Consider the following 26,162-nt stretch of genomic DNA (forward strand, 5'->3'; position numbering starts at 1 on the left):
GTTTTTTTTATCTGTTGGAATCGCTTTTTTATTGAATAAAACTTTTATATACTTTTTACTTGGGAGAATCGTTTTTAAAAAGATTTTTTTTATTTGCCAAATATTTTTTTTATCTGCTAGAATCCTTTTTTTAATTAAAAAAAATGGGTTTATACTTGCTAATGGGTTTTTTGATTGAAAAATTTTTATTTGCAAAAAAAGTTTTTTTTCTTGCGAGAATAATTTTTTAATTGAAGGAAAAAAAAATTGGGGGGAAAAAAAGCTTTTTTTTCCTGCAAGAATCGTTTTTTTTTATTGATTAAAACTTATATACTTTTTCACTTGGGAGAATCATTTTTTTTTATTGAAGAAAAGTCTTATTTTAATTTTTTACAAAATAGTGTTTTTATTGGCTAGAATCGTTTTTTTTTTATTAAAGAAATGGTTCTATTTGCAAATATAGTTGTTTTTTTTTTTACTTGCGAGAACCGTTTTTTATTGTTTATTATCATTGAAGAAACGGTTTTTCCTAATTGTGAATCTATTTTTTTTTTTTAGCAGAAAAATGTTTTTCCTTGCGAATGATTTGCAAATTGTTGAGCGTGTGTAAAAACATTTTTGCGGTTGTGGACTTTTGGCATGAATTTCACTCTGTCTAATGTGTCAGGAAACTTTATTTCCACTAAAAATATCGATAAATGTGTTAGAATTAAAAACATGTTAAATATATAGAAAATATAAAACATTTTTCTCAGAAAGCTGGGTGGGGGCTGGTGAAACTGTTAATTGTGCTCGGGGCCCCAAAGGAGGCAGGAGCGGCCCTGCAAGCAGCCGCAGTGGTGTACCTAATGAAGTGCCCTCCCCTCCGTTTAAGCTTTTCGGCCACTCTGCTGGGCCGGTCCCTGAACGCACCTCCCTCTTCCTGACGGGACGTTCCAGCAGCTTCCAGCAGAGTCCGCCGAGGACCGGGGACCTTCGCTCCGATGCGCATGCAAGTCACCACCGCCCCGTTCGGACTTTGAACCCGTCACGCCCGGAAGGGAGTATTTGTCGGAAGGAAGCCGCACTTTCTCACAAAGCAGCCCGCGGCTCTGCGCTCTCTCCTCGTCCTTTTTTTCCACGGCAAACGAGCAACAGGTTTAGCGGCGCGGCGGCAAAGAAGCATGCCGAGTAAAAGTCAGTCCCTGCGGCCCCGGCTTTGCGCGCTGGAGAAGGGCGACAACGGCTACGGCTTCCACCTCCACGGCGAGAAGGGGAAGACCGGCCAGTTCATTCGGCTGGTGGAGCCCGACAGCCCGGCGGAGGCGTCGGGGCTCCTCGCCGGGGACCGGCTGGTGTTCGTCAACGGGGATGACGTGGAGAATGAGAGCCACCAGCAGGTCGTCAGCCGGATACGAGCCGCCTCCGGCCGCCTGGAGCTGGTGGTGGTGGACCCGGACACCGAGTCGCTGCTGAGGAAGCACAACGTCAAGTGTCTGAAGGAGTACGTGGAGGACGGGCTGCCCTTCATGCTCCGCTACGAAGAGGGCGACGCGGAGGAAGAGCGGCCGCGGGAGGAGGAGGAGGTCGACGGGACGGACGACGGCGAGGAGCGGCCCGACGTGGAGGTCCAGGCGGAGGAGCGAGCCGGGGGGTCCGGGCACAGCACGCCGGTGCCCGACAGCAACGGAGGGATTCACGGGGACGCCGAGAGGAAACTGAGCGTCAATTCACACAAGGTGAGATCATTTTTACCCATTTTCACCTCCTTTCTTGACTTCTCACAAACACACACTATTGATTGACTATTATCCATGGCTGCTGCGAAATTAATATGTTTTTTCCAATTTTTAAAACTATTTTCATACCTTTTTTTAATCAGACTTCGATTTAATTTAATGTACGTTTTTCTTAAAGGAGACGTTTGATTTAATCCTACTTTTCTTTCCTGTTGTTTTGTGTTTGGTTGAAAAACAGTAGTGTAGTAGATCTAAGTATTCATCAAGTACCACCGTAATGACAACATTAAAATACGGTAGTGTAGTAGACCTAAGTATTTGTGTACAACCATAATGACAACTTTACAATACAGTAGTGTAGTAGACCTAAGTATTCATTAAGTACCACCATAATGACAAAATTCAAATCCAGTATTGTAGTAGACCTAAGTATTCATCAAATACAACCATAATGACAACTTTACAATACAGTACTGTAGTAGACCTAAGTATTCATCAAGTACCACCATAATGACAACATTCAAATGCAGTATTGTAGTAGACCTAAGTATTCATCAAATACAACCATAATGACAACTTTACAATACAGTACTGTAGTAGACCTAAGTATTCATTAAGTACCACCATAATGACAACATTAAAATACAGTAGCGTAGTAGACCTAAGTATTCATCAAGTACCACCGTATTGACAACATTAAAATACAGTATTGTAGTAGACCTAAGTATTCATTAAGAACCACAATAATGACAACATTAAAATGCAGTAGTGTAGTAGACCTAAGTATTCATCAAGAACCACCATAATGACAACATTAAAATACAGTAGTGTAGTAGACCTAAGTATTCATCAAGCACAACCATAATGACAACTTTACAATACAGTAGTGTAGTAGACCTAAGTATTCATCAAGTACCACCATAATGACAACATTAAAATACAGTAGCGTAGTAGACCCAAGTATTCATTAAGTACCACCATAATGACAACATTAAAATGCAGTAGTGTAGTAGACCTAAGTATTCATGAAGTACCACCATAATGAAAATTTTACAATACAGTAGTGTAGTAGACCTAAGTATTCATCAAGTACCGCCATAGTGACAGCATTAAAAGAGTAGTGTAGTAGACCTAAGTATTCATTAAGTACCACCATAATGACAACATTAAAATTCAGTTTTGTAGTAGACCTAATTATTCATCGAGTACAACCATAATGACAACTTTACAATACAGTACTGTAATAGACTTAAGTATTCATCAAGTACCACCATAATGACAACATTCAAATGCAGTAGTGTAGTAGACCTAAGTATTCATCAAGTAAAACCATAATGACAACTTTACAATACAGTAGTGTAATCGACCTAAGTATTCATTAAGAACCACCATAATGACAACATTAAAATACAGTAGTGTAGTACACCTAAGTATTCATCAAGTAAAACCATAATGACAACTTTACAATACAGTAGTGTAGTAGACCTAAGTATTCATCAAAACCATAATGACAACTTTACAATACAGTAGTGTAGTATACCTAAGTATTCATCAAGTACCACTATAATGAAATAATTAAAATACAGTAGTGTAGTAGACCTAAGTATTCATTAAGTACCACCATAATGACAACATTACAATACAGTAGTGTAGTACACCTAAGCATTCATTAAGAACCACTATAATGACAACATTAAAATTCAGTAATGTAGTAGACCTAAGTATTCATCAAGTACCACCATAATGACAACATTAAAATACAGTACTGTAATATACCTAAGTATTCATTAAGTACCACCATAATGACAACATTAAAATACAATAGTGTAGTAGACCTAAGTATTCATTAAGTACCACCATAATGACAACATTAAAATACAGTACTGTAATAGACCTAAGTATTCATCAAGTACCGCCATAGTGACAACATTAAAATACAGTAGCTTAGTAGACCTTAGTAATCATTAAGTACCACCATAATGACAACATTAAAATGCAGTAGTGTAGTAGACCTAAGTATTCATCAAGTACCACCATAATGACAACATTAAAATACAGTATTGTAGTAGACCTAAGTATTCATCAAGATACAACCATAATGACAACTTTACAATTCAGTACTGTAGTAGACCTAAGTATTCATCAAGTACCACCATAAAGACAACATTAAAATACATTAGTGAGTAGAGCTAAGTATTCATCAAGTACCACCATAAAGACAACATTAAAATACATTAGTGAGTAGAGCTAAGTATTCATCAAGTACCACCATAATGACAACTTTACAATCCGGTAGTGTAGTAGACCTAAGTATTCCTCAAGTACTGCCATAGTGACAACATTCAATCATCAATCAATCAATGTTTACTTATATAGCCCTAAATCACTAGTGTCTCAAAGGGCTGCACAAACCATTAAATACAGTAGTGTAGTAGACCTAAGTATTCATCAAGTACAACCATAATGACAACTTTACAATACAGTAGTGTAGTAGACCTAAGTATTCATTAAGTACCACCATAATGACAACATTAAAATACAATAGTGTAGTAGACTTAAGTATTCATTAAGAACCACCATAATGACAACTTTACAATACAGTAGTGTAGTAGACCTAAGTATTCATCAAGTACCGCCATAATGATAACATTAAAATACAATAGTGTAGTAGACCTAAGTATTCATTAAGTACCACCATAATGACAACATTCAAATACAATAGTGTAGTAGACCTAAGTATTCATCAAATACAACCAAAATGACAACTTTACAATACAGTAGTGTAGTAGACCTAAGTATTCATCAAGCACCACCATAATGACAACATTAAAATACAGTAGTGTAGTAGACCTAAGTATTCATAAAGTACCACCATAATGACAACATTAAAATACAGTAGTGTAGTAAACCTAAGTATTCATCAAGTAAAACCATAATGACAACTTTACAATACAGTAGTATTCATCAAGTACCACCATAATGAAATATTTAAAACACAGTAGTGTAGTAGACCTAAGTATTCATCAAGTACCACCATAATGACAACATTAAAATACAGTACTGTAATAGACCTAAGTATTCATTAAGTACCACCATAATGACAACTTTACAATACAGTAGTGTAGTAGACCTAAGTATTCATCAAGTAAAACCATAATGACAACTTTACAATACAGTAGTGTAGTATACCTAAGTATTCATCAAGTACCACCATAATTAAATAATTAAAACACAGTAGTGTAATAGACCTAAGTATTCATCAAGTACCACCATAATGACAACATTACAATACAGTAGTGTAGTAGACCTAAGTATTCATCAAGTACCACCATAATGACAACATTAAAATACAGTACTGTAATAGACCTAAGTATTCATTAAGTACCACCATAATGACAACTTTACAATACAGTAGTGTAGTAGACCTAAGTATTCATCAAGTAAAACCATAATGACAACTTTACAATACAGTAGTGTAGTACACCTAAGTATTCATCAAGTACCACCATAATGAAATAATTAAAACACAGTAGTGTAGTAGACCTAAGTATTCATCAAGTACCACCATAATGAAATAATTAAAACACAGTAGTGTAGTAGACCTAAGTATTCATCAAGTACCACCATAATGACAACATTACAATACAGTAGTGTAGTACACCTAAGTATTCATCAAAGACCACCATAAAGTTCCAAAAATGTTAACTCAAAGCTTGAAGGCATGATATTTATAAAACAATCTTGCCTTAATTCCTTTATACTTCCAAACGAGCCTTTAAATTTGCCCAACTTGTGACCTCAGCGGATATCTTCATACATGCTAGAAATTTACTTGATGTAGTCATCATGTTGCAGGGGCAGACCGACTCGTACATGCACATGCATCGTTTCTAACACCAAGTAGCGTGTAGTTCATACTCATGACAAAGTGGACGCTCTCGAAGTGGAGGCATTTGAATAAGTCCCGCCCACAAAAAAGCCAGGGTCAGATAGCGCCATCTACGCAACATTTGGACCACTATGACACCAGGAAGTGTTTACATTACATGTAGACAATAACCATAATGAGAACACTTCAAAAAAACAACATGGGAAAGCAATTTTCCAATATGTCAATTTATTTGCATAAAATGTACATAAATGTATGAATGATGGCAGCAAAACAGGACCAGTTGCCATGGCAACAATATCAAGATGGTGAAAGTGTTCCATCATATTGTAATGTAGTGATGGAGCAGGAATGGGCTGGTGTCATGTGACTCATCCACACACAATTTGTGTATAAATAGATAAATAAATAAAAACAATTTAGGTATAAGAAAAGCCAGAATTGTGCATGTTTTGTGTTTTTTTATGCTTCACTGACTGTTTTAGTAGTTTATGTAGTTTTGTTTTCATTGTGGGTTTGTTGTGTAACACTTGAGGATGTATTCAAATGAAAAGTGCCTCATGTCCTACTCTATTCAGAGGTCTTTGAATGCCTCCGAGGATCACTTAGTGCCAAGAGAGCCCAGCGTGTAGGTTCAATGTGCACTAGGGTTGTACGGTATACCGGTACTAGAATAGTATTGCGGTACTAATGAATCAAAGATGATACTATACTCTGTTTGAAAAGTACCAGTTCGCTATATATATATTTTTTTTTGACGGCGCGTCGTCCTCATGCCGTTTCGTCACAGGTTTTACGAGCAGAGGAGCATGTTGGGCAGCGCACACACACAGAGTACTTACAAGCAGACAGTGTGTAGACAGAAAAGGGAAAATGGCCGCAGTTTGGTGTAAAAAGTCAAGATGAAACACTGAAACACCCTCAGGAAGAGGTGTCACAGTCATGTTTCAGCTACTTCTAAATCACTAATCCTCGTCGCCATGGCGACAAATAAAGTGAGTTTACTACAAGTACCATTATCACTGGAGGACGAGGAATAGCTAAACATGCTTCACTACACACCGTGGGAGGATACAATAGCTCACCTGCGTCATAATGTAAACAAACGCCATAAGTGGATCTACACCTGACATCCACTGTAATGATATCTAGTCGATACTACTATGATTACATCTATAATTTGCAGATTTTTTCTTTTTTTTTAATTCATATTATATTTATAAAGTGAGGAAATATGTCCCTGGACACATGAGGACTTTGAATATGACCAATGTATGATCCTGTTACTACTTGGTTACCTAAATGTGTGGTATCATCCAAAACTAATGTGAAGTATCAAAGAAGAGAAGAATAAGTGATTATTATATTTTAACTGAAGTGTAGATAGAACATGTTCAAACAGAAAATAAGCAGATATTACCTGTAAATGAACAAGTGGATTAATAATCAATTTTTTACAGTTTGTCCTTCATAATGTAGACAAAATAATAGGAGACTAATTAGGAGTCTTTGTTTGTGTACTTATTACTAAAAGACAAGTTGTTTAGTTTGTTCACTATTTTATTAAAGGACTAAATGACAATAATAAATACATGTTTCATGTAAGATTTTTTTGTTCAAATAAAGACAATAACGACATTTTTTTGTGGTCCCATTTATTTAGAAAAGTATTAAAATACATTTTGGTATCGGGACAACCCTACTTGAAAACAAGAGACATTAACGTGTAGAAACAACACTCCTTGATCTAGTCTTATATAAACACGTGATATTTTTATCACAGTTAAGTAAATAGGTGTTTTCGCGGTGGGTTCGAAGACCGCAGAAGAGAGTAGGACGCCGCAACGCCCGCCAGCACGAATATATTTGATTTGTTTCGCGCTTGTCATTGGATTAAGCCTTAAAGTACAGTACGAATCGATATTAAAGCGATAAAAACACGCCAAATAGTGGCTTTTCTAACAGACCGTCTATTTATTTGAGTTGTTTAAATTATTTTTAGTACTTTTTCAGCACATTCAACAATAATGCAGCAATAATGACAAGTGTGATCATATTGCTGGTAAAAACATAAACATTTTGTCATTTATCCACCATTTTGTTTGGGTGAAAGTATTTCATTACGCGTCATAAAATATTGTTAACGGCTCTCGTAGTTCCACGAAAATATTCTACGCACCGGTTTCCATGGTTACACTCTGAGCCCTATGGTTGTTTTTTTTAACGCAATCACATGAATGGGATTTGTCACGTTGTGTTTGCCTTGTGGCGATACAATGCAGCTGTGCCTAATGGTGTGACCTGTGTGTGTGTGTTGTTGTATTGCTGCCCTTCTTGAGTAAGCAAGGAAAAGTAGCTTCCCTATGAGGAGGTGCGAACAAGTGATGACATAAATCATGGTCCCAACAACATTGCATCTCATTTGCACCCCTAGTGGTGACATCTATCAAAATGAGGAAGGTCCCAAAAAGGACAGATTTTTCTAAGTGACTGTGTGTCGCTTTTAAAAGTGCTCCCCCTCTGGTCAACATATGAAATAACAAGTGTGTGTAAGAAATTGAAATGCGCCCCCTTTGGCATAAATGAATAAAATTAATGAATGTATCTATAATCTATAGAAATGCATATAGAGACGTGCTGTAATAGCTTGAAGTAAATAATGAAGATTAATAAACTATTAGAAACAAAAAATTCCCCCCAAAAATACAAATTATTCTAAAATTATGAACATTTTCTCCTATTCTTGCCGTTTCTGCAGTATTGCAATATTTTCTTGTAAAATGTATCACTTTTTTGATATAAAGTTATTACTTTTTTAATGCAAAATGGTGACATTTGTTGTATAAAATTCTGACTTATTACAATATCGACAGTTTTTTTGCTGTTCTTGTAAAATAGTGACATATTTAGAGTAAAATTATGACTTTTTTTCATCATTTTGCCAATCAAAATTCCGATTATAATTACAATATTGCCAACATTTTCAAAATGTTCTTACAAAATTGTGACTTTTGTTGAGTAAAATGTATGACTCTTTTCATAAAATTGCCTAAATTTGAAGCTTCTGTTGTGATATTGCGACTGTTATTGTGTAAAATCCCAACTTTTGTCATAATATTGCAACAACGTTCAGTTTTTTTTTTTGCAAAATTTTGACTCGTTGAGTAAAATGACGTTTATTATAATACTGACAGAATTCAAAGTTTTTCTTGTGAAATTCCAACTAATTTTTCACAACAAAATTTTTTTATGTTTGCATAGTATGTATATATTAATAACGTTTATAAATACACATCTTTATATATCTAGAGAGGGTGGTCCTAAAGAGGGAGGCATTTTTCAGAGGTCTCAAGAAGGTAACACATATAAGAACGTGTGTGTGTGTGTGTGTGTGTTTGTGTGTGTGTGTGTGTGTGTGTGTGTGTGTGTGTGCGTGTGTTCTTGTATTTCTACCCTTCATCAACAAATACAAGTACTTTCCATATGAGTGCTCCCCCTCTGTTTAACATATGAAATAACAAGTGTGTGTAAGAAATTGAAATGCGCCCCCTTTGGCGTAAATTAATAAAATAAATAAATAAAAAAATAAAAAAATGAATATGTATGTATGTAGAGACATACTATAATAACTTGAAGTAAATAATCAAGATAAAAAAAAAATAGAAACAAAAAAATCCCCCCCCCCCCAAAAAAAAGTGTATATATATATATGTATATATATATACTTTATATATATATATATTACAGTGTTTCCCACAGGTCAAGCATCTATTTGTGGTGGTATGGTCGGGCGGCGGGTGGTGGGGGGGTTGGGGTAATGGATGGGGAGGGGTAGGCAGCGGCGGCGATGCCCAAGAAGAACGCGGAGTTGGACTATAATTACAACACTTTATGTACATATTTATATACATATTTATATAATATTTACATATTTACATAATATGTAACTACAAGCTCCATTCACAGACAGAGTCTTATTGCTTTTATGAGCGGGCGAGCGAGTCAAAAGCCGAAAAAATAAAAAATATTTATATTTTTTTTATTTTAATTTTTTTTATTTTTTATTTGTGGCGGCCGTAATTCTTTTGTTGTGGCGGGCCGCAACAAATAAATGAATGTGTGGGAAACCCTAATATACATATCCATCCATCCATCCATTTTCTACCGCTTATTCCCTTTTGGGGTCGCGGGGGGCCTATCTCAGCTACAATCGGGCGGAAGGCGGTGTACACCCTGGACAAGTCGCCACCTCATCGCAGGGCTAATATACATATATTAAACATTTGGGAACAATTTCTCCTATTCTTTCCGTTTCTGCAGTATTGCAATATTTTCTCATGAAATGTATTACTTTTTCAATGTAAAATTAAAACTTTTTAATGCAAAATGGTGACATTTGTTATTTGAAATTGTAACTTATTGCAATATCGCCAATTTTTTGTGGTTCTTGTAAAACAGTGACATTTTGTGAGTAAAATCATTACTTTTTTTCAGATAATTATTACAATATTGCCCACATTTTTAAAGTGCTCTTATAAAATTGTGACTTTTGTCAAGGTTCAAGGTTCCACTTTATTGTCCCCGCGGGGAAATTTGTCTTGGGCACAGTGCATCATTGCTTTCTGAACATACACAAAGACAACAGAAGAAAAACACAAGCACAACCACAACCAGACAAGTAACATTTAAACATCAGAACATGGAGTTTGATAGACATAGGTTGCACTTTGATGGAGGCATAAAATCTACAGTATGGAGATAAAGATAAAGTAGCAGTGTGCATTGCACTAGAGCTCATGGATAAAGTGCTGTGCTAAAGTGCTATGTGCTAAAAAAAAAAAGTGCTAACTTACTGTATGTATTGCCATTCTATTGCATGTTGTTGGTCAGCTTAATGGAGGCTGAGACAAATGATAATTTAAGTTGGTTAGATTTGCATTGTGGGACACGGAGTCTTCTTCCTGATTTCTCCCTACGATTTTCATTGCCGTTTTATGCATGCCGGCCAGTTTGCTTTTCAGCTTAACGGTTAGGTTGCCAAACCATGAGGTGATCTCGTATCTAATGATGTGGCTGCTTACGCCCTCGAGTAAAATTTACGACACTTTTCATAAAGTTGCCAACATTTTAAGCTTTTCTTGTGAAATTGCGACTGTTATTGAGAACAATTTGAACTTTTATCATAATATTGCACAAAAGTTCAGTTTTCCTTGTAAAATTTTGACTTGCTTTGAGTAAAATGACAAATTTTATTATAATACTGCCAAAATTCAAAGTTTTTCTTGTGAAATTGCGACAGTTATTGAGTAAAATTCCAATTTGTATCATAATATTGCACAAACGCTCAGTTTTTCTTGTAAAATGTTGACTTGCGTTGACAAAAATGACGACTTTTATTATAATACTGCCAAAATTCAAAGTTTTTCTTGGGAAATTGCGACTGTTATTGAGTGAAAGTCCAATTTGTATCATAATATTGCACAAACGTTCAGTTTTTCTTGTAAAATTTTGACTTGTTTTGAGTAAAATTACAAATTTTATTATAATACTGCCAAAGTTCAAAGTCTTTCTTGGGAAATTGCGACTGTTATTGAGTGAAAGTCCAATTTTTATCATAATATTACACAAACGTTCAGTTTTCCTTGTAAAATTTTGAGTTGCGTTGAGTAAAATGACGACTTTTATCATAACACTGCCAAAATTCAAAGTTTTTCTTGGGAAATTGTGACCTTTTTGTTGTGAAATTGTGACTTATTGAGTAAAATTCCAGATTTTATCATAATATTGCACAAACGTTCAGTTTTTCTTGTAAAATTTTGACTTGTTTTGAGTAAAATTACAAATGTTATTATAATACTGCCAAAGTTCAAAGTCTTTCTTGGGAAATTGCGACTGTTATTGAGTGAAATTCCAATTTTTATGATAATATTGCACAAACTTTCAGTTTTCCTTGTAAAATTTTGACTTGCGTTGACTAAAATGACGACTTTTATTATAATACTGCCAAAATTCAAAATTTTTCTTCGGAAATTGCGACCTTTTTCTTGTGAAATTGCGACTGTTATTGAGAACAATTTGAACTTTTATCATAATATTGCACAAAAGTTCAGTTTTCCTTGTAAAATTTTGACTTGATTTGAGTAAAATGACAAATTTTATTATAATACTGCCAAAATTCAAAGTTTTTCTTATGAAATTGCGACAGTTATTGAGTAAAATTCCAATTTGTATCATAATATTGCACAAACGCTCAGTTTTCCTTGTAAAATTTTGACTTGCGTTGACAAAAATGACGACTTTTATTATAATACTGCCAAAATTCAAAGTTTTTCTTGGGAAATTGCGACTGTTATTGAGTGAAAGTCCAATTTTTATCATAATATTACACAAACGTTCAGTTTTCCTTGTAAAATTTTGAGTTGCGTTGAGTAAAATGACGACTTTTATCATAACACTGCCAAAATTCAAAGTTTTTCTTGGGAAATTGTGACCTTTTTGTTGTGAAATTGTGACTTATTGAGTAAAATTCCAGATTTTATCATAATATTGCACAAACGTTCAGTTTTTCTTATAAAATTTTGACTTGTTTTGAGTAAAATTACAAATTTTATTATAATACTGCCAAAGTTCAAAGTCTTTCTTGGGAAATTGCGACTGTTATTGAGTGAAATTCCAATTTTTATGATAATATTGCACAAACTTTCAGTTTTCCTTGTAAAATTTTGACTTGCGTTGACTAAAATGACGACTTTTATTATAATACTGCCAAAATTCAAAATTTTTCTTCGGAAATTGCGACCTTTTTCTTGTGAAATTGCGACAGTTATTGAGTAAAATTCCAATTTTTATCATAATATTGCACAAACGTTCAGTTTTCCTTGTAAAATTTTGACTTGCGTTGAGTAAAATGACGACTTTTATTATAATACTGACAAAATTCAAAGTTTTTCTTGGGAAATTGTGACCTTTTTCTTGTGAAATTGTGACTTATCGAGTAAAATCCCACATTTTATCATAATATTGCACAAACGTTCATTTTTTCTGGTAAAATTTTGACTTGCGTTGAGTAAAATGACAACTTATAATATTGACAAAATTCAAAGTTTTTCTTGGGAAATTGTAACCTTTTTGTTGGGAAATGCCAAATGTTATTTTTATCATTATATTGCCCAAACTTTCAGTTTTCCTTGTAAAATTTTGACTTGCGTTGACTAAAATGACGACTTTTATCATAACACTTCCAAAATTCAAAGTTTTTCTTGGGAAATTGTGACCTTTTTGTTGTGAAATTGTGACTTATTGAGTAAAATTCCAGATTTTATCATAATATTGCACAAACGTTCAGTTTTTCTTGTAAAATGTTGACTTGTTTTGAGTAAAATTATAAATTTTATTATAATACTGCCAAAGTTCAAAGTCTTTCTTGGGAAATTGCGACTGTTATTGAGTGAAATTCCAATTTTTATGATAATATTGCACAAACTTTCAGTTTTCCTTGTAAAATTTTGACTTGCGTTGACTAAAATGACGACTTTTATTATAATACTGCCAAAATTCAAAGTTTTTCTTGGGAAATTGCGACCTTTTTCTTGTGAAATTGTGACTTATTGAGAAAAATTTGAACTTTTATCATAATATTGCACAATAGTTCAGTTTTCCTTGTAAAATTTTGAGTTGCTTTGAGTAAAATGACGACTTTTATTTTAATATTGACAAAGTTCAAAGTGTTTCTTAGCAAATTGTGACCTTTTTCTTGTGAAATTGCAAATGTTATTTTTATCATAATATTGCACAAACGTTCGTTTTTTTTGTAAAATTTTGACTTGCGTTAAGTAAAATGACAACTTTTATTATAATACTGCCAAAATTCTGAGTTTTTCTTTGGAAATTGAGACCTTTTTCTTGTGAAATTCCAACACATTTTTTACAACAAGCTTTTTTATATTTGCATAGTATGTATTTATTATTAATGTTGTAAATACACATCTTTATATATCTGGAAAGGGTGGTCCTAAAGAGGAAGGCAGGAGGTCCCAAGAAGGTATGAACTACAAGATAGTGTGTGTGTGTGTGTGTGTGTGTGTGTGTGTGTGTGTGTGTGTGTGTCCGTGCGCACTCTGGCACAGTCCAGGTGGAAAAGTCTCAGGTGACATTTAAGAGCCCAAGCCCTCCAAATGAGATTAAATGCTGAGAGCGACGTGAAGAAAAGCTCCTCTGTGTGACACTAACGCCCGCATGCTGCTGGCGGGACATTTGCCGCGGGTGAGAGGCGGGGGGGGGGACAAACGGTCGCCATGACAACAGAAACCGTTGTCGACTTCCTGCCAGCCGGCGCAACGTCTCGCAAAGTAGCACCTCTTTGAGGAAGTCGCAGCGGCGGCAGGTCGTCACGGAGACGCCAACCTGCGAAATTCTTGGTCATTCCAAACTATAAGCCCGCTACTTTTTTCCTACGCTTTGAACCCTGTGGCTTATAAAACAGTGCGGCTAATTTATGGACTTACAAGTTTTGTTGTTGTTTGTGGCGCTGTATTTTTGTTTGCTCACTCCAGATGCTGCGAGTTGAAAATGTACTTCCTGTTCGCCCTGAACTAGAAGTAAAACTGTCCATTTTCCTATGCTTCGAACCCTGCGGCTTATAGATCCGTGCGGCTAATTTATGGACTGAAAAGTTTTGTTGTTGTTTGCGGTGGCGTTGTTTGGCTTGCTCACTGTAGATGCTACAAGTTAAAAATGTACTTCCTTTTCGCCTTGAACCGGAAGTAAAAGCGTCCATTTTTCTACGCTTTGAACCCTGTGGCTTATAGATCCATGCGACTCATTTATGGACTGAGAAGTTTTGTTGTTGTTTGCGGTGGCGTTGTTTGGCTTGCTCACTGCAGATCCTGCGAGTTAAAAATGTACTTCCTGTTCGCCTTGAACCGGAAGTAAAAGCGTCCATTTTTCTACGCTTTGAACCCTGCGGCGTATAAAACCGTGCGGCTAATGGGCTGGAAAGTTTTGTTATTGTTCGTGGCTCCCATCTTTGGGTTTGCTCGCTGCAGATACTGCGAGTTAAAAATGTACTTCCGGTTTGCCTTGAACCAGAAGTAAAACTATCCATTTTCCTACGCTTTGAACCCTGCAGCTTATAACACAGTGCGGCTAATTTATGGACTGAAAAGTTTTGTTGTTTGGCTTGCTCACTGCAGATGCTGCGAGTTAAAAATGTACTTCCTGTTGGCCTTGAACCGGAAGTAAAAGCGTCCATTTTTCTACGCTTTGAACCCTGCGGCTTATAGATCCGTGCGGCTACTTTATGGACTAAAAAGTTTTGTTGTTGTTTGCGGTGGCGTTGTTTGGCTTGCTCACTGCAGATGCTGCGAGTTAAAAATGTACTTCCTGTTTGCCTTGAACCGGAAGTTAAAGCGTCCATTTTCCTGTGCTTTGAACCCTGCGGCTTATAAAATTGTGCCGCTGAGTTATGGACTGAAAAGTTTCGTTACTGTTTGTGGCGCCCATCTTTTTGTTTGCTCCCTGCAGATGCCTCGAGTTGAAAATGTACTTCCTGTTTACCTTGAACCGGAAGTAAAACCGTCCACGGCGTTTCTGCTCAAAAGTTTTCTTAGTTCATCACTCCAAGCAACGTTTGCAAGTCTTACATTCCAACTAAAACAATTCTTGCTTGCTTAAGCGTCCCATGGATGATGTCTGTAGAAGTGTTTTCATGCCTATTTGTACGTGCTATCGTAACGTAAACAAGCCAGTGTCGTTAGCATTAGCTAATATGCTAAAACGTTTACGAGTGTCTGTGTTAGTATTATTAAGTAAAGTGAATTCCACAAAACGTCACAGTGGAGTCATTGGGTGTGTTTATCTGATTGGAGAGCTATCTTGCGCAGCTCCTGGGTCCATGACCATGTCCATGACTTCTGTTTTGTTTGATCGGCCGTTTTACTGCCCTGTTACAGACAGTGTTAGGAAAGAATTAAGGTATGTACATAAACATTTAGAAATAACTAATTTCACAACGTATACACCTCCGGCTTTTAGTCCGCTGCGGCTAACATAGGGAAAATTGTTTCATTCTTTAAAAAATGGAGTGGGTGTGGCTTATACACAGGTGCGATCCACAGTCTGGAGAACAGGGTCGCTGTTGGAAACTCTCCAGCAGGACGCACTTCATGTCCACTTTATTTACGGGAAGTAAATCCTCCTGCAAGACTTTAATCTGTGTTTGCAAGGCAGCATTCTCCCTCCACAGTGGCCACTTGTTGCTGGCTCTGCTCCTCCTCGTCTTCTTCCCACGCTGCGCGTGTGCGTGTGCGTGTGTGTGTGTGTTTGCATGTGTGTGTGTGTGTGTGTGAGAGAGAGGCCGTGAACTCAGCATCAAGCTTGATTAAAAAGCACTAGAGGAGGAGGGTCGGGGTCCACTGTGTCCCAGTCTGCATCTGTGTCGTTGACACCCCAGGCTGTCATGAGACGCCATCTTGACACAAGATGGACACACTTTAGCATTGTTATAATGACACAAGATGGACGCTCATGCACACTTAAACACTGTTATAATGACACAAGATGGACGCTCATGCACACTTTAACACTGTTGTAATGACACAAGATGGACGCTCATGCACTCTTTAACATTGTTGTAATAACACAAGGTGGACGCTCATGCACACTTTAACACTGTTATAATGACACAAGATGGACGCTCATGCACACTTTAACACTGTTGTAATGACACAAGATGGACGCTCAAGCACACTTTAACACTGTTACACTGTTATAATGACACAAGATGGACGCTCATGCACACTTTAACACTGTTATAATGACACAAGATGGCTGCTCATGCACACTTAAACACTGTTATAATGATACAAGATGGACGCTCATGCACACTTTAACATTGTTATAATGACACAAGATGGACGCTCAAGCACACTTTAACACTGTTATAATGACACAAGATGGCTGTTCATGCACACTTAAACACTGTTATAATGATACAAGATGGACGCTCATGCACACTTTAACATTGTTATGACACAAGATGGCCGCTCATGCACACTTTAACACTGTTATAATGACACAGGATGGACACACTTTAGCACTGTTATAATGACACAAGATGGACGCTCATGCACACTTTAGCACTGTTATAATGACACAAGATGGACGCTCATGCACACTTTAACATTGTTATGACACAAGATGTTATGACACAAGATGGACCCTCATGCACACTTTAACACTGTTATAATGACACAAGATGGACACTCATGCACACTTTAACACTGTTATAATGACACAAGATGGCTGCTCATGCACACTTTAACATTGTTATGACACAAGATGGCCGCTCATAAACACTTTAACACTGTTATAATGACACAAGATGGACGCTCATGCACACTTTAACATTGTTATAATGACACAAGATGGCTGCTCATGCACACTTTAACACTGTTATAATGACACAAGATGGACACACTTTAGCACTGTTATAATGACACAAGATGGACGCTCATGCACACTTTAGCACTGTTATAATGACACAAGATGGACGCTCATGCACACTTTAACATTGTTATGACACAAGATGTTATGACACAAGATGGACCCTCATGCACACTTTAACACTGTTATAATGACACAAGATGGACACTCATGCACACTTTAACACTGTTATAATGACACAAGATGGCTGCTCATGCACACTTTAACATTGTTATGACACAAGATGGCCGCTCATAAACACTTTAACACTGTTATAATGACACAAGATGGACGCTCATGCACACTTTAACATTGTTATAATGACACAAGAAGGACGCTCATGCACACTTTAATGCTGTTATAGTGACACAAGATGGCTGCTCATGCACACTTTAACATTGTTATGACACAAGATGGCCGCTCATAAACACTTTAACACTGTTATAATGACACAAGATGGACGCTCATGCACACTTTAATGCTGTTATAATGACACAAGATGGCTGGCTGCTCATGCACACTTTAACATTGTTATGACACAAGATGGCCGCTCATAAACACTTTAACACTGTTATAATGACACAAGACGGACGCTCATGCACACTTTAGCACTGTTATAATGACACAAGATGGACGCTCATGCACACTTTAACACTGTTATAATGACACAAGATGGACGCTCATGCACACTTTAACATTGTTATGACACAAGATGTTATGACACAAGATGGACCCTCATGCACACTTTAACACTGTTATAATGACACAAGATGGCTGCTCATGCACACTTTAACATTGTTATGACACAAGATGGCCGCTCATAAACACTTTAACACTGTTATAATGACACAAGATGGACGCTCATGCACACTTTAACATTGTTATAATGACACAAGAAGGACGCTCATGCACACTTTAATGCTGTTATAGTGACACAAGATGGCTGCTCATGCACACTTTAACATTGTTATGACACAAGATGGCCGCTCATAAACACTTTAACACTGTTATAATGACACAAGATGGACGCTCATGCACACTTTAATGCTGTTATAATGACACAAGAAGGACGCTCATGCACACTTTAATGCTGTTATAATGACACAAGATGGCTGCTCATGCACACTTTAACATTGTTATGACACAAGATGGCCGCTCATAAACACTTTAACACTGTTATAATGACACAAGACGGACGCTCATGCACACTTTAACATTGTTATAATGACACAAGATGGACGCTCATGCACACTTTAACACTGTTATAATGACACAAGATGGCCGCTCATGCACACTTTAACACTGTTGTAATGACACAAGATGGACGCTCATGCTCACTTTAACACTGTTATAATGACACAAGATGGACGCTCATGCTCACTTTAACACTGTTATAATGACACAAGATGGACGCTCATCCACGCTTTAACACTGTTATAATGACACAAGACGGCCGCTCATGCACACTTTTACATTGTTATAATGACACAAGATGGCTGCTCATGCACACTTTAATATTGTTATGACACAAGATGGACGCTCATGCACACTTTAAGACTGTTATAATGATACAAGATGGACGCTCATGCACACTTTAACATTGTTATGACACAAGATGGACGCTCATGCACACTCTAACACTGTTATAATGACACAAGATGGACGCTCATGCACACTTTAACATTGTTATAATGACACAAGATGGACGCTCATGCAAACTTTAACATTGTTATGACACAAGATGGACGCTCATGCACACTCTAACACTGTTATAATGACACAAGATGGACGCTCATGCACACTTTAACATTGTTATAATGACACAAGATGGACACTCATGCACACTTTAACATTGTTATAATGACACAAGATGGACGCTCATGCACACTTCAACACTGTTATAATGACACAAGATGGACGCTCATGCACACTTTAAGACTGTTATAATGACACAAGATGGACGCTCATGCACACTTTAACATTGTTATGACACAAGATGGCCGCTCATAAACACTTTAACACTGTTATAATGACACAAGATTGACGCTCATGCACACTTTAATGCTGTTATAATGACACAAGAAGGACGCTCATGCACACTTTAATGCTGTTATAATGACACAAGATGGCTGCTTATGCACACTTTAACATTGTTATGACACAAGATGGCCGCTCATAAACACTTTAACACCGTTATAATGACACAAGACGGACGCTCATGCACACTTTAACGTTGTTATAATGACACAAGATGGACGCTCATGCACACTTTAACACTGTTATAATGACACAAGATGGACGCTCATCCACACTTTAACACTGTTATAATGACACAAGACGGCCGCTCATGCACACTTTAACATTGTTATAATGACACAAGATGGCTGCTCATGCACACTTTAATATTGTTATGACACAAGATGGACGCTCATGCACACTTTAACACTGTTATAATGATACAAGATGGACGTTCATGCACACTTTAACACTGTTATAATGACACAAGATGGACGCTCATGCACACTTTAACACTGTTATAATGACACAAGATGGACGTTCATGCACACTTTAACACTGTTATAATGACACAAGATAGACGCTCATGCACACTTTAACACTGTTATAATGACACAAGATGGACGCTCATGCACACTTTAACACTGTTATAATGACACAAGATGGACGTTCATGCACACTTTAACACTGTTATAATGACACAAGATGGACGCTCCTGCACACTTTAACACTGTTATAATGACACAAGATGGACGCTCATGCACACTTTAACATTGTTATGACACAAGATGGACGCTCATGCACACTTTAACACTGTTATAATGACACAAGATGGATGCTCATGCACACTTTAACATTGTTATAATGACACAAGATGGACGCTCGCACACTTTAACATTGTTATGACACGAGACGGACGCTCATGCACACTTTAACACTGTTATAATGACACAAGATGGACGCTAATGCACACTTTAACATTGTTATAATGACACAAGATGGACGCTCATGCACACTTTAACATTGTTATGACACAAGATGGACGCTCATGCACACTTTAACACTGTTATAATGACACAAGATGGACGCTCATGCACACTTTAACACTGTTGTAATGACACAAGATGGACGCTCATGCACACTTTAACATTGTTATGACACAAGATGGACGCTCATGCACAATTTAACACTGTTATAATGACACAAGATGGACGCTCATGCACACTTTAACACTGTTATAATGACACAAGATGGACGCTCATGCACACTTTAGCACTGTTATAATGACACAAGATGGACGCTCATGCACACTTTAACACTGTTATAATGACACAAGATGGACGCTCATGCACACTTTAACACTGTTATAATGACACAAGATGGACGCTCATGCACACTTTAACACTGTTATAATGACACAAGATGGCTGCTCATGCACACTTTAACACTGTTATAATGACACAAGATGGACGCTTATGCACACTTTAACACTGTTATAATGACACAAGTTGGACGCTCATGCACACTTTAGCACTGTTATAATGACACAAGATGGACGCTTATGCACACTTTAACACTGTTATAATGACACAAGATGGCTGCTCATGCACACTTAAACACTGTTATAATGATACAAGATGGACGCTCATGCACACTTTAACACTGTTATAATGACACAAGATGGACGCTCATGCACACTTTAGCACTGTTATAATGACACAAGATGGACGCTTATGCACACTTTAACACTGTTATAATGACACAAGATGGCTGCTCATGCACACTTAAACACTGTTATAATGATACAAGATGGACGCTCATGCACACTTTAACATTGTTATGACACAAGATGGACGCTCATGCACACTTTAAGACTGTTATAATGACACAAGATGGACGCTCATGCACACTTAAACACTGTTATAATGACACAAGATGGACGCTCATGCACACTTTAACATTGTTATGACACAAGATGGCCGCTCATGCACACTTTAACACTGTTATGATGACACAGGATGGACACACTTTAGCACTGTTATAATGACACAAGATGGACGCTCATGCACACATTAGCACTGTTATAATGACACAAGATGGACGCTCATGCACACTTTAACACTGTTATAATGACACAAGATGGCTGCTCATGCACACTTAAACACTGTTATAATGATACAAGATGGACGCTCATGCACACTTTAACACTGTTATGATGACACAGGATGGACGCTCATGCACACTTTAGCACTGTTATAATGACACAAGATGGACGCTCATGCACACTTTAACACTGTTATAATGACACAAGATGGACGCTCATGCACACTTTAACACTGTTATAATGACACAAGATGGCTGCTCATGCACACTTTAACACTGTTATAATGACACAAGATGGACGCTCAAGCACACTTTAACACTGTTATAATGACACAAGATGGCTGCTCATGCACACTTTAACATTGTTATGACACAAGATGGCCGCTCATGCACACTTTAACACTGTTGTAATGACACAAGATGGACACACTTTAGCACTGTTATAATGACACAAGATGGACGCTCATGCACACTTAAGCACTGTTATAATGACACAAGATGGACGCTCATGCACACTTTAACATTGTTATGACACAAGATGTTATGACACAAGATGGACGCTCATGCACACTTTAACACTGTTATAATGACACAAGATGGCTGCTCATGCACACTTTAACACTGTTATAATGATACAAGATGGACGCTCATGCACACTTTAACATTGTTATGACACAAGATGGCCGCTCATGGACACTTTAACACTGTTATAATGACACAGGATGGACACACTTTAGCACTGTTATAATGACACAAGATGGACACACTTTAGCACTGTTATAATGACACAAGATGGACGCTCATGCACACTTTAGCACTGTTATAATGACACAAGATGGAAGCTCATGCACACTTTAACACTGTTGTAATGACACAAGATGGACGCTCATGCACACTTTAGCACTGTTATAATGACACAAGATGGACGCTCATGCACACTTTAGCACTGTTATAATGACACAAGATGGACGCTCATGCACACTTTAACACTGTTATAATGACACAAGATGGACGCTCATGCACACTTTAACATTGTTATGACACAAGATGTTATGACACAAGATGGACACTCATGCACACTTTAATGCTGTTATAATGACACTAGATGGCTGCTCATGCACACTTTAACATTGTTATGACACAAGATGGCCGCTCATAAACACTTTAACACTGTTATAATGACACAAGATGGACGCTCATGCGCACTTTAATGCTGTTATAATGACACAAGAAGGACGCTCATGCACACTTTAATGCTGTTATAATGACACAAGATGGCTGCTCATGCACACTTTAGCACTGTTATAATGACACAAGATGGCCGCTCATAAACACTTTAACACTGTTATAATGACACAAGACGGACGCTCATGCACACTTTAACATTGTTATAATGACACAAGATGGACGCTCATGCCCACTTTAACACTGTTATAATGACACAAGATGGCCGCTCATCCACACTTTAACACTGTTATAATGACACAAGACGGCCGCTCATGCACACTTTAATATTGTTATGACACAAGATGGACGCTCATGCACACTTTAAGACTGTTATAATGACACAAGATGGACGCTCATGCACACTTTAACATTGTTATGACACAAGATGGACGCTCATGCACACTTTAACACTGTTATAATGACACAAGATGGACGCTCATGCACACTTTAACATTGTTATGACACAAGATGGACGCTCATGCACACTTTAACACTGTTATAATGACACAAGATGGACGCTCATGCACACTTTAACATTGTTATGACACAAGATGGCCGCTCATGCACACTTTAACATTGTTATAATGACACAACATGGACGCTCATGCGCACTTAAACACTGTTATAATGACACAAGAAGGACGCTCATGACACAAGATTGTGTCATTATAACAGTGTTAAAGTGTGCATGAGTGTCCATCTTATGTCATTATAACAGTGTCAAAGAGTGCATGAGAGTGTTAAAGTGTGCATGAGAATGTTGAAGTGTGCAAGAGTGTCCACCTTATGTCATTATAACAGTGTTAAATTGTGCATGAGAGTGTTAAAGTGTGCATGAGAGTGTTAAAGTGTGCATGAGTGTTAAAGTGTGCATGAGAGTGTTAAAGTGTGCATGAGCGTGTTAAAGTGTGCATGAATGTTAAAGTGTGCATGAGAGTTTAATAGTGTGCATGAGAGTGTTAAAGTGTGGATGAGAGTATTAAAGTGTGCATGAGAGTGTTAAAGTGTGCATGAGAGCGTTAAAGTGTGCATGAGAGCGTTAAAGTGTGCATGAGCGTGTTAAAGTGTACATGAGCGTGTTAAAGTGTGCATGAGAGTGTTAAAGTGTGCACGTCTGTTGGCGGCGTGATGCAGTGAAAGGCAGAAGGTCGGTGTTGCTTCTCCTCCGACCGTGCAGGTGTACCTAATGCTGTGTCCGATGAGTCACTCGTGAGTGCTCCCACACAACACCTGGTGGGTGATGGCGGCCGCAACGTCGCTCTCCAACCAGCACGTGATTCACATGCGGCGGTAAAAGTCTAAACTGTCTTGAATAAAACATATCCTGACATTTCATCAACTCCCAAAGCGGAGATGCTGCTCAATTGTAATATATATATATATATATATATGTATATATATATATATATATATATATATATATATATATATATATATATTATAATAATACAATATATATTGATGTGATGTATAATATTAAATATTATATACATATTATATATACTGAAATTTTTTTGTAAAAAATGTGGGCATTTTTTACAATTCTTAAATTTTTTTATTTTTTTGTATTGAAAACATGAATTAAATATAACGGTTAATATTAAGGAGCATTAATTATTGCTCGGCCTTCTTCTATTTTCTTCTTCTGCGTTTATTTGGAGAAGAACCGCCCACAGAGCCCCGACATATCTTACTCCACCGGCTCGATAACACCTACTGTGTGTTTTCGGAGCATTTCGTGTTACCACGGCGACACTATTTAGGAAAGAGATCCTCAACAGGCCCATTGATTAGATACACATTAGACTATTGATTAGGTACACACCTTTTACATTAAGGAATTTAGTTTTTTTTATTTCCTCCTTCATTTCCTCCTTTCTCAAGCCACGTCCAACCTTTCAACCTTTAAAGACTTAGACAAACTTCATGATTAACTGTATTAATGTTAATAATAATAATATTATAAGTGTTAGTATTAAGTATACTGTACTATATATATATATATATATATATATATATATATATATACTGTAAGTATTAATTATAATAATATCATGCAGCTGAGATAGGCTCCAGCGACCCCAAAAGGGTCAAATGGTAAAAAATGGATGGATGGCATATAATTAATAATATAAATTAATTATATTAACCGTATAAAAGTTGAGTACATTCAGGACATGCTATCTTTGCTAATCGCTAGCATGCTAACTATTAGCATTTTAAGCTGTTTTACTCCCATAAAAATGTAAATCTGTACAAGATATGATGTAGAAACGTTATGGAACTGCTTGGACACTTTTTTGGGATTTTATTTTATTATAATTATTGTTGTTATTATTTATAAGTGTTTATTATTATTATTACTATTACTTATTATTTGAAAGTCTTAGCATGATATCATTTTATAATAGCATTTTAACTCGTGTCGTATGTTGAAACCTAAAAAATCATTGGATTTTGATATAAGGCGCCATCTTAGAAGTATGCTAACTTCTTTCATGTTAGCATGCTTATGTTTCATGCGAGTTGTTTTGCTCATTTTATCCGTATAAAGCTGAAAGTCGTGGACTTTGAGACTTAGAGGTATGCCTAACTTCTTTTATGTTAGCATGCTTATGTTTCATGTGAGTTGTTTTGCTCATTTTATCCGTATAAAGCTGAAAGTCGTGGACTTTGAGACTTAGAGGTATGCTAACTTATTTTATGTTAGCATGCTTATGTTTCATGCGAGTTGTTTTGCTCATTTTATCCGTATAAAGCTGAAAGTCGTGGACTTTGAGACTTTGAAGTATGCTAACTTCTTTTATGTTAGCATGCTTATGTTTCATGCCAGTTGTTTTGCTCATTTTATCCGTATAAACCTGAAACTCGTGGACTTTGAGACTTAGAAATATGCTATTTTTTTTGCTGTTGTCATGCTAACATTAGCATGCCAATGTTTTATGCTAGCATTTTAGCTCGTTTAAACCTAGAATTAAGGGACTTTGAGACTTGGGACCATTTAAAAAGTGTGCCATTTTTTCCTGTTCTCATGCTAACATTAGCGTGACAGCGTTTTATGCTAGCATTTGAGCTAGTACTTGTTGGTTTTCTAACTGTTCCCATAGTAAGAAGCTAACATTAGCATGCTGATGTTTAATGCTAGCTGTTTAGTTTTATTTAACCTTGGGCCAGCGGTTCACAGACAATATCTGTCACATTTTCAGTTTTTAATTTTTAGTTTAGCACCCTACCTGTTTCTCATACAAGTGTAACCATGTCAACCATGCAGGATTCCCCTGGGCTTCAGGGGAGGGTGTTGCTCTCCGGACCCTCTTTTGTGTGGCTTCAAAGACCGGGTCAAACAGGCGGTGTGGGGACGTCAGTGTGAAGGCCCAACCATCACTGGGGGTGTGCACGGGTGTGTGTGTGTGTGTGTGTGTGTGTGTGTGTGTGTGTGTGTGTGTGTGTGTGTGTGTGTGTGTGTGTGACGTTGGCCGGATTACATTGGCTTTGGGCACAGGAATGCTGGACAGGATGTCGGGAGGAGAACATTCCGAAAACATTTGTCTACAACAGGGGTGTCCAAACTCTTCCCACTGACAAGTGAAAATATGCGGGTGTAATTTCCATATATATCATTTTCAAAACCATTACAATATTTATTGGTGAGTCCATTTCAATGACAATAATGTAGAGCTTCAGTCGTTGAACAGTCCGGGGTCTCCGCCGTCGTATTTTACACTTCATAATGCGCCACACATTGTTGA

The 26,162-nt window shown here is 37.0% G+C and overlaps 1 protein-coding gene across 3 annotated transcripts in view; it reads left to right on the plus strand.

Moving 5' to 3' along the window:
- The first annotated feature begins 843 nt into the window (after window positions 1–843).
- nherf1b (NHERF family PDZ scaffold protein 1b) overlaps window positions 844–26,162 on the plus strand; it is a 117,265-nt gene continuing 91,946 nt past the window's right edge. The window contains exon 1 of one of the 3 annotated variants that reach the window (XM_061884259.1): window positions 844–1,697. In XM_061884259.1, coding sequence (XP_061740243.1) covers window positions 1,143–1,697 — 555 coding nt within the window. In that variant the 5' untranslated portion in view covers window positions 844–1,142. The remainder of the gene's footprint in view (window positions 1,698–26,162) is intronic. The other 2 variants (XM_061884256.1, XM_061884257.1) reach the window with 2 other exon arrangements.

The sequence above is a fragment of the Nerophis ophidion genome, linkage group LG23 (assembly GCF_033978795.1).
Source record: "Nerophis ophidion isolate RoL-2023_Sa linkage group LG23, RoL_Noph_v1.0, whole genome shotgun sequence".
NCBI lineage: Eukaryota > Metazoa > Chordata > Actinopteri > Syngnathiformes > Syngnathidae > Nerophis > Nerophis ophidion.